Source organism: Chiloscyllium plagiosum, unplaced genomic scaffold, assembly GCF_037043375.1.
Source record: "Chiloscyllium plagiosum isolate Xiang-an unplaced genomic scaffold, Cpla_swu_hap1 HiC_scaffold_22, whole genome shotgun sequence".
NCBI classification, from domain to species: domain Eukaryota; kingdom Metazoa; phylum Chordata; class Chondrichthyes; order Orectolobiformes; family Hemiscylliidae; genus Chiloscyllium; species Chiloscyllium plagiosum.
Genome location: NW_028270160.1, coordinates 57,023,438 through 57,035,894, shown reverse-complemented (window position 1 = coordinate 57,035,894; position 12,457 = coordinate 57,023,438). Strand labels below are relative to the sequence as shown.

The window sequence follows — 12,457 nt, the reverse complement described above, 5'->3', positions numbered from 1 at the left end:
GTGGAAAATCCTGTCGCTTTCATGATCAATGACATGTAAATGGTACGTAACTTGCTCCCAGGCTGCACCATATTATTGTTAGCAAGATTGTCCCAAGCACTTGACAACCAATGCATGTGAAATGCAGTTGTTACCATTTTGTGGGAGGAGGAGGTGTCAGCCAATTCATAAAGTGCCTTCAACACTGAAAGTAGAATCCCTTGGCACACTGGACAGAAATGATCCAGAAACACACAAAGAAATATCAGAAAGTATGACCAAAATCTCGACGTGGGATTTCAGGAGAAGGCGTGGTCGATCGAGAGCATGGTGTGAGGACCGCCGGGTAGTACATAGCTGACCACTAACTTATTTTTTAATTCATTCATGTGATGTGAGCATCACTAGCTTGGCCAATATTTTATTGCCCATCCCTAATTGCCCAGATGTGGTGAGATGGTAGGAGTGGAGGATATGTACATAGCTGAAACTTTATTGCTGGAACAGCACAGCAGGTCAGGCAGCATCTAGGGAACAGAAGATTCGACGTTTCGGGCACATGCCCTTCTTCAGGAATGAGCAGAGAGTGTTCAGCAGGAGAAGATAAAAGGTAGGGAGGAGGGACTTGGAGGAGGGGCGTTGGAAATGTGATAGGTGGAAAGAGGTCAAGGTGAGGGTGATAGGTCGGAGTAGGGTGGAGGCGGAGAGGTCAAGAAGAAGACTGCAGGTCAGGAAGGCGGTGCCAGGCTGGAGGGATTCGGCTGAGACAAGGTGGGGGGAGGGGGGATGAAGAAACTGGTGAAGTCCAAGTTCATCCCCTGTGGTTGGAGGGTTCCCAGTCGGAAGATAAGACGCTCCTCCTCCGACCGTCGCGTTGTTGTGGTTTGGCGGTGGATGAGTCCAATGACCTGCATATCCTCGGTGGAGTGGGAGGGGGAGTTGAAATGCTGTGCTACAGGGTGATTGGGTTGGTTCGTCCGGGTGGCCCAGAGGTGCTCTCTGAATCGCTCCGCAAGTAGGCGGCCTGTCTCCCCAATATAGAGGAGGCCACACCGGCTGCAGCGGATGCAGTAGATAATGTGGGTGGAGGTGCAGGTGAATCTGTGGCGGATATGGAAGTTTCCTTTGGGGCCTTGGAGAGAAGTGAGGGGGGAGGTGTGGGCGCAAGCGTTGCACCTCATGCGGTTGCAAGGGAAGGTGCCGGGAGTGGAGGTTGGGTTGGTGGGGGGTATGGATCTGACAAGGGAGTCGCGGAGGGAGTGGTCTCTACGGAAAGCTGATAGAGGAGGGGAGGGAAATATATCCTTGGTGGTGGGGTCCGTTTGGAGGTGGCGGAAGTGACGGCGGATGATGCGCTGTACATGGAGATTGGTGGGGTGGTAGGTGAGGACCAGTGGGGTTCTGTCCTGGTGGCGGTTGGAGGGGCGGGGCTCAAGGGCGGAGGAGCGGGAAGTGGAGGAGATGCGGTGGAGGGCATCGTCGATCACGTCGGGGGGGAAATTGCGGTCCTTGAAGAAGGAGGCCGTCTGTGTTGTGCGTATTTTGAACTGGTCCTCCTGGGAGCAGATGCGGCGGAGACGAAGGAATTGGGAGAATGGGATGGCGTTTTTACAGGGGGCGGGGTGGGAGGAGGTGTAGTCCAGGTAGCTGTGGGAGTCGGTCGGTTTGTAGTAGATGTCCGTGTTGATTCGGTCGTCTGAGATAGAAACAGAAAGGTCTAGGAAGGGGAGGGAGGAGTCCGAGACTGTCCAGGTGAATTTGAGGTCGGGGTGGAAGGTGTTAGTGTAGTGGATGAACTGTTCAACCTCCTCGTGGGAGCACGAGGTAGCGCCGATACAGTCATCAATGTAGCGAAGGAAAAGATGGGGGGGTGGGGCCAGTGTAGTTGCGGAAGATGGATTGTTCCACATACCCTACGAAGAGGCAGGCATAGCTGGGGCCCATGCGGGTGCCCATGGCTACTCCTTTTGTTTGGAGAAAGTGGGAGGATTGGAAAGAAAAGTTGTTCAGGGTGAGGACCAGTTCAGTCAGTCGAAGGAGGGTGTCGGTGGAAGGGTACTGGGTGGTATGGCGGGAAAGGAAGAAGCGGAGTGCTTTGAGTCCTTCGTGATGGGGGATGGAGGTGTACAGGGACTGGATGTCCATGGTGAAGATGAGGCGTTGGGGACCGGGGAAGCGGAAATCCTGGAGGAGGTGGAGGGCGTGGGTGGTGTCACGGACGTAGGTGGGGAGTTCTTGGACTAATGGGGACAGGACCGTGTCGAGGTAGGAGGAGATGAGTTCGGTGGGGCAGGAGCAGGCTGAGACAATGGGTCGGCCGGGGCAGTCAGGTTTGTGGATTTTGGGCAGGAGGTAGAAACGGGCGGTTCGGGGTTGTGGTACTATGAGGTTGGAGGTGGTGGATGGGAGGTCCCCTGAGGTGATGAGGTTATGGATGGTCTGGGAGATGATGGTTTGGTGGTGGGGGGTGGGGTCATGGTCAAGGGGGCAGTAGGAGGAGGTATCTGCGAGCTGGCGTTTGGCCTCAGCGGTGTAGAGGTCGGCGCACCGAACCGCCCATTTCTACCTCCTGCCCAAAATCCACAAACCTGACTGCCCCGGACGACCCATCGTCTCAGCCTGCTCCTGCCCCACCGAACTCATCTCCTCCTACCTCGACACGGTCCTGTCCCCATTAGTCCAAGAACTCCCCACCTACGTCCGTGACACCACCCACACCCTCCACCTCCTCCAGGATTTCCGCTTCCCCGGTCCCCAACGCCTCATCTTCACCATGGACATCCAGTCCCTGTACACCTCCATCCCCCATCACGAAGGACTCAAAGCACTCCGCTTCTTCCTTTCCCGCCGTACCACCCAGTACCCTTCCACCGACACCCTCCTTCGACTGACTGAACTGGTCCTCACCCTGAACAACTTTTCTTTCCAATCCTCCCACTTTCTCCAAACAAAAGGAGTAGCCATGGGCACCCGCATGGGCCTCAACTATGCCTACCTCTTCGTAGGATATGTGGAACAATCCATCTTCCGCAACTACACTGGCCCCACCCCCATCTTTTCCTCTGCTACATTGATGACTGTATCGGCGCTACCTCGTGCTCCCACGAGGAGGTTGAACAGTTCATCCACTACACTAACACCTTCCACCCCGACCTCAAATTCACCTGGACAGTCTCGGACTCCTCCCTCCCCTTCCTAGACCTTTCTGTTTCTATCTCAGACGACCGAATCAACACGGACATCTACTACAAACCGACCGACTCCCACAGCTACCTGGACTACACCTCCTCCCACCCCGCCCCCTGTAAAAACGCCATCCCATTCTCCCAATTCCTTCGTCTCCGCCGCATCTGCTCCCAGGAGGACCAGTTCAAAATACGCACAACACAGACGGCCTCCTTCTTCAAGGACCGCAATTTCCCCCCCGACGTGATCGACGATGCCCTCCACCGCATCTCCTCCACTTCCCGCTCCTCCGCCCTTGAGCCCCGCCCCTCCAACCGCCACCAGGACAGAACCCCACTGGTCCTCACCTACCACCCCACCAATCTCCATGTACAGCGCATCATCCGCCGTCACTTCCGCCACCTCCAAACGGACCCCACCACCAAGGATATATTTCCCTCCCCTCCTCTATCAGCTTTCCATAGAGACCACTCCCTCCGCGACTCCCTTGTCAGATCCATACCCCCCACCAACCCAACCTCCACTCCCGGCACCTTCCCTTGCAACCGCAGGAGGTGCAACACTTGCGCCCACACCTCCCCCCTCACTTCTCTCCAAGGCCCCAAAGGAAACTTCCATATCCGCCACAGATTCACCTGCACCTCCACCCACATTATCTACTGCATCCGCTGCAGCCGGTGTGGCCTCCTCTATATTGGGGAGACAGGCCGCCTACTTGCGGAGCGATTCAGAGAGCACCTCTGGGCCACCCGGACGAACCAACCCAATCACCCTGTAGCACAGCATTTCAACTCCCTCTCCCACTCCACCGAGGATATGCAGGTCATTGGACTCATCCACCGCCAAACCACAACAACGCGACGGTCGGAGGAGGAGCGTCTTATCTTCCGACTGGGAACCCTCCAACCACAGGGGATGAACTTGGACTTCACCAGTTTCTTCATCCCCCCTCCCCCCACCTTGTCTCAGCCGAATCCCTCCAGCCCGGCACCGCCTTCCTGACTTGCAGTCTTCTTCTTGACTTCTCCGCCTCCACCCTACTCCGACCTATCACCCTCACCTTGACCTCTTTCCACCTATCACATTTCCAACGCCCCTCCTCCAAGTCCCTCCTCCCTACCTTTTATCTTCTCCTGCTGAACACTCTCTGCTCATTCCTGAAGAAGGGCATGTGCCCGAAACGTCGAATCTTCTGTTCCCTAGATGCTGCCTGACCTGCTGTGCTGTTCCAGCAATAAGGTTTCAGCTTTGATCTCCAGCGTCTGCAGACCTCACTTTCTCCTCGAAGATATGTACATAGCCTAGAGTCAGAGGAATGCAGAGATTTTGGTTGGAGGGGTTACAGGGACCATAGCTATAGGAGCAGAATTAGGCCATTCAGCCCATCGAATCTGCTCTGCCATTCAATCATGATGGATATGTTTCTCAACCCCATTCTCCTGCCTTCTCCCCTTATTAATCAAGAATTTATCTCTCTCTGTCTTTAAAAAATACTCTATGACTTGGCCTCCATAACCTTCTGTGACAATGAGTTCCACAGATTCACCACCTTCTGGCTGAAGAAATTCCTCATCACCTCCGTTTGTAAAGGATCATCCCTTCACATTGAGGTTGTTCCCTTGGATGTTGGTCTCTCTTACTAGTGGAAACATCTTCTCCCTGTCCACTGTATCCAAGCTTCTCAGTATTCTGTACACTTCAATCAGTTGCCATGTCATCCTTCTAAACTCCATTGAGTACAGACCTAGAGTCCTCAATCACTCCTCAGATGACAAGCCATTCATCCACAGGACCATTCTTGTTAACCTTCTCTGGACCCGCTCTAGCACATCCATCCTTAGATACGGGGACTAAAACTGCTCACAATATTCCAAATGTGGTCTGACCAGAGCCTTATACAGCCTCAGCAGCACATCTCTGCTCTTGTTTTCTAGCCCTCATGAAATGAATGCTGACATTGCATTTGATTTCTTTGCTGTCAACTGAACCTGCATGTTAAGTTTCAGAGTATACTGAATTAGGACTCTTTGTGCTTTAAATTTCTGAAGCCTTTCCCTGTTTAGGAAATAGTCTGTGCTTCTATTCTTCCTACCAAAGTGCATAACCTCGCTTTTCCATGTTGTGTTCCATCTGTCACTTCTTTGCCCACTCTCCTAACCTGTCCAAGTCCTTCTCCAGCCTCCCCGCTTCCTCAATACTACCGGTCCCTCCACCTACCTTTGTGTCACTTGCAAACAGCAACAATGCCCTCAATTCCTTTGTCCAGATTGTTAATGTATAACTTGTGGTCCCAACAGTGACCCCTGCGGAACTGTACTAGGAACTGGCTGCCATCCTGAAAAAGGCCCCTTCATCCCCGCTTTGTCCTTTGCAAGTCAGCCAATCCTTCCCCCTAACACCAAGGGCTGTTATCTTATGTAGGACCCCTCCTGTGCAGGATCATGTCAAAGACTTTCTGGAAATTCAAATAGATCACGTTCACTGGCTTTCCTTTGTGAAAGAATTCTAACAGATTTGTCAGGCGTGTCCTCTCCTTGATGAAGCCATGTTGACCTTGTTTCATCTATTGTGTGCATTTAAGTACAACACTCTCAGTGCAGTGTGATTGCCCCTTCTCATAGTTGTCCCCTTACCTGCCATGCCTGAAGTTAGATTCCTTACCCATTCCATACTCTGTCCATTCACCTGTTCTGAAAACGTCAATACCCCTGCTGAGCCGAGCCAAGCCTCCTTTAACTTTTTCCATATATTACCATGCAACTGAACCCAACTCCTTCCCTCCCTCTATTTAGTTTAAAGCCCTATCCACGGCCCTAGTTAAGTGATTCACCAGGACTGTGGTCCCAGCATGATTCAGGTGGAGCTTTCCCATCAGAACAACTCTCTCCTTCCCCAGTACTGCTGCCAATGTCCCATGAATTCTCTCGCACCAAACTTCGAGTCACAAGTGCTAAAACAGGCTACATAGGTTAGACGATGTGTGGTTATGGAGGGATTAAAGCACAAGGATGGGATTTATAAATGGAAACTTGTGGAGTCAATGTAGTACATTGCAATAGTTAAGTCTATAGGAATAAGCGATGATGTGACAATGCTATGGCTTTGATGGTTATTTTGTCATGTTTTTGATTTCAGAGAGGTTTTAAGTCAGAGATGTCCAGCAGTCTACTAGGGCCACTAGAATAAACAGCTTGTGAGGCTTTGGGATTTTTTTTAAAAGTTGGTACAATAGAAGCAGCCTGAATGGGTGTGGTTAACCTCCACTAGAACCAGGATCTTTAGTTTAGCTTTCAGCAGTCACTGTTGGGGATTGAAAGAAGTGAAAGCTATTTCTTTCCCTCTCGGTTCTAGCCAAAAGCACTACCTGCATGTGAAACAATTTGTGTTCTGAATTTGCTTTTTGCCAAGTGTGTGTTTATGGGATATTACTATATTGTAATAGTTACACTATCTTAAGATTTTAAACTGAAATAAGTTATTCCAATTCCTACTTTTGTTGTATTTTAAATGTGCATGAATAAAGCATGTTTTGCTTTAAATCTGGTAGTTTTACGGATCAAACTGCATCTGGTATGCAACACCTTACCGTAACCTTTTAAGATTAGAAGTAGTTAGGGTCTAGACTGACTTAACATTTTGAGGAGGATTGATCTGGTCCACAACAATGAATACTGAGCTCTTCCATTCTTATTATAGATTGGGATTAGCAATAGCATCAAGGCCAAAACCTGCGAGGAATTCCTGTCAGGTGTACGAGACAATGAGGAAGGAAGCAATGCTGTGATTCCTCTCTGAATAACTGGAACATGTTTCAATGGGGAACAACTGGGGAACAATGATGACAAAGTCACCAAGTTTAGAATGGTTAATGAAAAAGACACGGTATAATCACGTGTCAAATTTGTACAACTTGTCTTGGGCTAACTTCAAGGATTTGAAAAGCAATCAAAAATTGGGTGGCAAACTTAGTAACTGAACAATAGTGGGGGCAGTGGTTTTTGTATGGAGTAGACACATTCCTCTGGGGCAGACTGTCCAAATTGGTGTTTCATGTATGGCAACAGAAGTAGAAATTAAAAGCATTCAAAAGAAAAAAGATTGATTGTTAAGTTTATAATAGAGTCAAACTGAATATGGAAAGCACAGAGTTATAAGAGGAGGAAATGAGGTGCAAAGAGAGAATAGGAAAATCGATTAGGGGCTAACTGAAAAAAATCTGAAAATCTTTTGTTAATACAGAGAGTCAAAGGAAGGGTGGTGGAGTTGAATAGAGAAATGAGTTTTGATATCTGTCCTTGTAAGATATTTCAGGCTGGTCCTGTTATGATAATAGATGGGATTTAAAGCAAGAGAAATTATTTAAAAGCCTGCCAGTCTTCAGGAGAAAAATCACTCAATCTTGATGAGATGAATCATGAGTTACTGAAGGAATTATTTTAAAAACTGAAACCCGTTTTAAAATCCCTCCACAGGCTTGACTTTGGACCATGAGGCCAGTAGTTAGATCTGGACGAACTTCAGTTACACTAATGTTAGGTTGGGATGAGAAAGATTTGGTGGAGATGCTCTGATGCAACAGTGGGTCTTGGTATCGGGTGAAACATGGGCGAGGACAAAAGTTATGGTCCCTAAACCTAATACCCGAGCACACTGGTCCTTTTGAACAATGGTATATGCCCCTTCTCTCCAACCTGGATTGAAGAGATTAGTATTTTTGAACCTAAAGGAAACCAATAATTGTTTGAGGGACAATGGAAGAGATTGTTTCAATGGTAGTTTAGGTTAGAAAAGAGGCTCAAGAGGAGCACCAGCATGGACTGTTTGGGCAAAGTGGCCCCTGTCTGTGCCAAATATCCTATGAGATTTTCCTATGTGTGAAATTAACTGACATCAGTTGCACTAGGATCATGCTGCAGAGGATGCTTGCACAGACTTTGAAGGTACCACAGTCACTAGATGAATGACTAGATTTCAGTGGTTCTGGTTGAGGAGTAATTATTGAGCAAGACACTGGAGCATTTGTTCAACTCTTAAGAGTCCTGTGGGGTCATTCATATACTTTCATACAAGTAGGCCAGCTCTCAGTTTTGACATTTCTTCAGGATGGCAATCCACTAGCACAGCACTCCTTTAGTAAACCAGTGATTTGATGCTGGGTAAGCTGGGATGTGAGTTGAACTTTTTTGACCAGTTAATGCAAAGTCACTCCAACTGCTGACCTCATACAGGAGAGAACAGTTGGGTGCAGCCTTGTCCAGAGTGTAGTGCTGGAAAAGCACAGCAAGTCAGGCAGCATCCGAGGAGCAGGAGAATCGACGTTTCGGGCAAAAGACTTTCATCAGGAATGAGGCTTGTGAGCCAAGGGGGCTGAGAGATAAATGGGAGGGGGCTGGGGCTGGGGGGAAGGAAGCTGAGAATGCCATAGGTAGGTGGATGTGGGGGTTATGGTGAAAGTTTGGAGAGGGTGGAGCAGGTAGGTGGGAAGGAAGATGGACAGGTCATGAGGGCAGTGCTGAGTTGCAAGGTTGGATCTGGGATAAGGTGGGGGAATGGGAAGTGAGGAAACTGATGAAATCCACATTGATGCTGTGTGGATGGAGGGTCCTAAGGTGGAAGACGAGGCGTTCTTCCTCCAGGCATCGGGTGGTGAGGGTGTGGCAATGAGTGTTGTGTTGCATCCTTGTCTAACTATCCTCATACAATTCAAGTGCCAACTAGGTAGTGTTTTGCAGAAAAAAAAATGACAAATTTTGTTTGGCTTGCACACTAGTCATCCAATCAGAAGATTGAAGTTGCTTGTTACCTTAGCAATCAGTGTTAATGGAACCACGGTCTCAAGTAGGGCATATTTCTTCACTTTAAATTATGGGCCTGAACTATTGACCTCCCTGTGGCGGTATCAGAGATTAATCTTCATCAGTGCTTTAAATGAGTGAGTGTTGAATCTTCCACCTTCTCTCTACACCTCACCTCCATTTGTTTGCACCCCAACCATGTTCTCTGGCTAATTCTTTCAACTGTCCCTATTAATGTATTTCAAAGTACTACCTTTAATTGTTAATCTCTGGTTGCCTCATCTTTGTAGCATCGGTTTACTCTGGCAAATGGAACAACAATCTGTCATTCTTGTCATTTTTACTTTGGTGTGTGATAAAGGAAGTATTTGGCAAATCACAGGGGCTGTAATGTGCTCGATTTGAATTTTCGAAGACTAATCTTATTAGACCTATGGCGAGATCACAGGAAGAGTAAACACAAAATGTCAGGATTTAAAGATGCTAGGTAATATTTGCAAAATTGAGTACGATAAATAACACACTGTTTCAGAAATTGTAAATGTTTTCTGAATGTATTCCCCTGTCTTTTGTAGCTGAACTAAAATCTCCAATGTTTTAAGCTTATGTTGCTGGCATGATTTTTAAAAAGCTTTACATATGACCAAATGACAGCGTTTTACCTCCACCTTCTTTAATCATATAGTGTTTTTTCACTTTCAAGATTGTTCAGTTGTCAGTAAAATAGATAAAATAATGCCGTGAATACAAAAGAAAGCATCCCGGAAACTGCATTTCAGATATCTATATATGTTATTAAATTCTCTTCCCAATCGTGGGTTCTGTAATGAGGTTTGAAGTGCGACATTTTTCTTGTGAATTTTGAAAGCATTAAGAGAGAGCCTGATTAGACCTCCAGCGTGCATTCCATTAGTAAGCTCTGCACCCACATGATATTTATTCGGTGCAAAACCTTCATTTCCTTACTGGCTGCTCATGAGCTATTTACCCAAAGTGCCTCTATAATGTTGTTTCTGTCTTTGACTTGCTGTGTCTCACCAGAATTGAGTGTGACGGTGAGATGCGCACTGTGAACAGTGGGGCAGACAATGCACACACAATGCTGTGTTATACCAATGTGCAACAGATGATTGCTTCAATGTGTCTGTATCTTTTTCAGTAACTATGGCTGATTGTGTTCTATAATATGAAGATGTATATCACAGATAATAATCACTTATAGATCCAATCATCTCACTTTCGGGGGTGGAGTGAGGTCAAAGTGCACAGTGACTGGCAGCAGCTGGCCAGAAGAGAGCTATTTGCTAACTAAAAGCATCACTGCTGTTCCATTCACCCAGGAATTGGAAGTGACTTCAAACCACTTGTTCTTGTTCTTTGAGATAGATACAGGCAGCTGGTGAACAAGTATCGAGGGCAGGACTTCACCATGCATCAGCAGTAGTTCCTGCTTAATGTATTTAAGTGGTTAATTGCTTGTATTGATTTGAAGGGACACTTTAGCTGATGGGATTGGTATAACGTGATTAGGTTAAAATTAAAAATAGTCCATTTCTGGTTTATACTTTTTTGAAATGCTGGTGTTTAACATTTAAATGTTGGGGCAGTTTTTCCTTCCCCACAAGATACGTTTGAGCTGAAGTTTCTAACTAATAATTGTTATATCTTGGGTAGCAGTATATTAGTGCTTGCTATGCCTGCTCCCTGCGCACAGATGGGAGTGGCCTCACCGGGAGATGAGTGGAACCCAATCTCAGCCCAATCATTCGAGGCTGCCTTTTCTGACCGAACCTCAGCCAGTGTTTTGGTTAGTCCCTACCTAGTGGCAGTGCAGCATATTACAGCGGGTTAACATTATTGATTTTTCTCTCTTCCCCCTCCTCTTCTCCTGCTCTCCTTGGTTGGGGAAAGAGGGATTCAGTGACTGAGAGCAGTTTCAGAAACCTCATTATCTGGGGGGGAAATTTATTATATATCATTGGAGGGGGAAAAAAAAGACACATAGCATCTCAGGATAAAATGAAGAGAGGATATTGATTTTTATTTTGTTGTTGAGTTTGGAGAAGCAATTTCTGCTGGTGGAAAGAGGAGGCAAGTCAGAAATCTGGGATCAGCTGGAACTGAAATGTTTGTAACCAGTACTGAAACATCTATCTGTCTCTGAGACGGCGTCAAATGGATTAAACCTTTTGGGATCTCGATGAGTATATTTGCAAAAAAAACGCCTCGGATGTCGGATAAGTGGAGTGCACTCTTTTTCCTTTGGTGAAATATACATTTATTTCACAAAATGAGTGAGGAACCAAAGAAAAATGGATCAAAACCTGCTCATAGGAAGAAGAGGGGCAAAAAGGTAAAAGGATGAAAAGTGTCTTTTTAAATTTTTTTTAACCAAAATCATTTGTCTCGTTATTACCCTCTATTCTCGCCCTGTTCATCCCCCAAAACAAAGTTTCCTTGATCCAGAGACTGAGATTTAAATTCGGGGAAAAGAACTTGCGAGAATGGGAGCTGGTTCTGTTTACGCCTGGTATATGATGGGTGTGTTCACTGTCGAGCTTTTGAAATGCTACTTCGACAGGGTTTGTATGGACGGGAAGCAACATTGGAAGATGAGAGTATAAAATTCTTATGTAGTCAGCATTGGAGCCGAGCAACTGTGTTTGAAGCTCTCACATGTTCATGTTGCCTCTGCCTTATTGACATTTGCTATTTCCGAGCTTATTACATTGGCGATCTAATTTGTGGGGTTTTTGTTTTATTTTATAAAGAGCGTTTTTTTTTCTGGCGAAAAGTGAAAGTAAATTAAAATTATAGTAGACTTGTTTTTCTTTAATAATAATAATAATCAGTTATGTTGTCAGAGTGTGAGACTTTTAAGTGAAGCTGTTTGGAATATCTGCGGAACGCCTCAGAATAATGTTTTGAGAAATTGCCTATTCGTTTATTTTCGGGCACGGTGCACAGTCGGTGTATTAGGGGTTAATGATAATGGGAGACAAAGGTAGCACAGACTGGAAGATGTGTCTTTCGATTTGTTTCCGTCTCCTTCTGTCTGAATTCAGTGTCAGGGTGTTTGTACCAGGCTGTCTCTTCAAAGAGGCGGATTTTTAAGGTTCCTTAACCTTAACCCTTAGAGCGCCAGGAGAATATTGCAATTTTAACCCCCCCCCCCCCCCCCCCGCTTTAGTCTGTCCTTTGTCTAATATCACAGGCTGTCTGTCAAGAAAATTTGGCGGGGTGGGTGGGTGGGTGAACCAAATGTTGTAATATCTATGATTATGATTGGCAAATGTCCAAGTCCTAACATGAGTTAAATGCCTCAATCTGTATTTTCTGGGGAGGTGTATCAATTTTTATAATGGACCTTTTATAGTTATCTGGCAAAGGGGTTACTGCTTTTACAAGGTCGATTTGAAAACCAATTCCTTAATGGCTGTGAGGAAATTTAGCATCTGTAGCTATTAATCCTCCTTGACCCAATCACTGATGGGTAC

The 12,457-nt window shown here is 46.6% G+C and overlaps 1 protein-coding gene across 2 annotated transcripts in view; it reads left to right on the top strand.

Moving 5' to 3' along the window:
- ank3b (ankyrin 3b) overlaps positions 1-12,457 on the top strand; it is a 754,625-nt gene that overhangs the window by 156,169 nt on the left and 585,999 nt on the right. Inside the window, exon 1 of one of the 2 annotated variants that reach the window (XM_087999086.1) lies at positions 10,832-11,313. The exons of the other annotated variant lie outside the window; for it this stretch is intronic. Coding sequence (XP_087855212.1) covers positions 11,251-11,313 — 63 coding nt within the window. The 5' untranslated portion in view covers positions 10,832-11,250. Of the gene's footprint in view, positions 1-10,831; positions 11,314-12,457 lie in introns of those variants that run through there. 2 annotated transcript variants of the gene reach the window in all.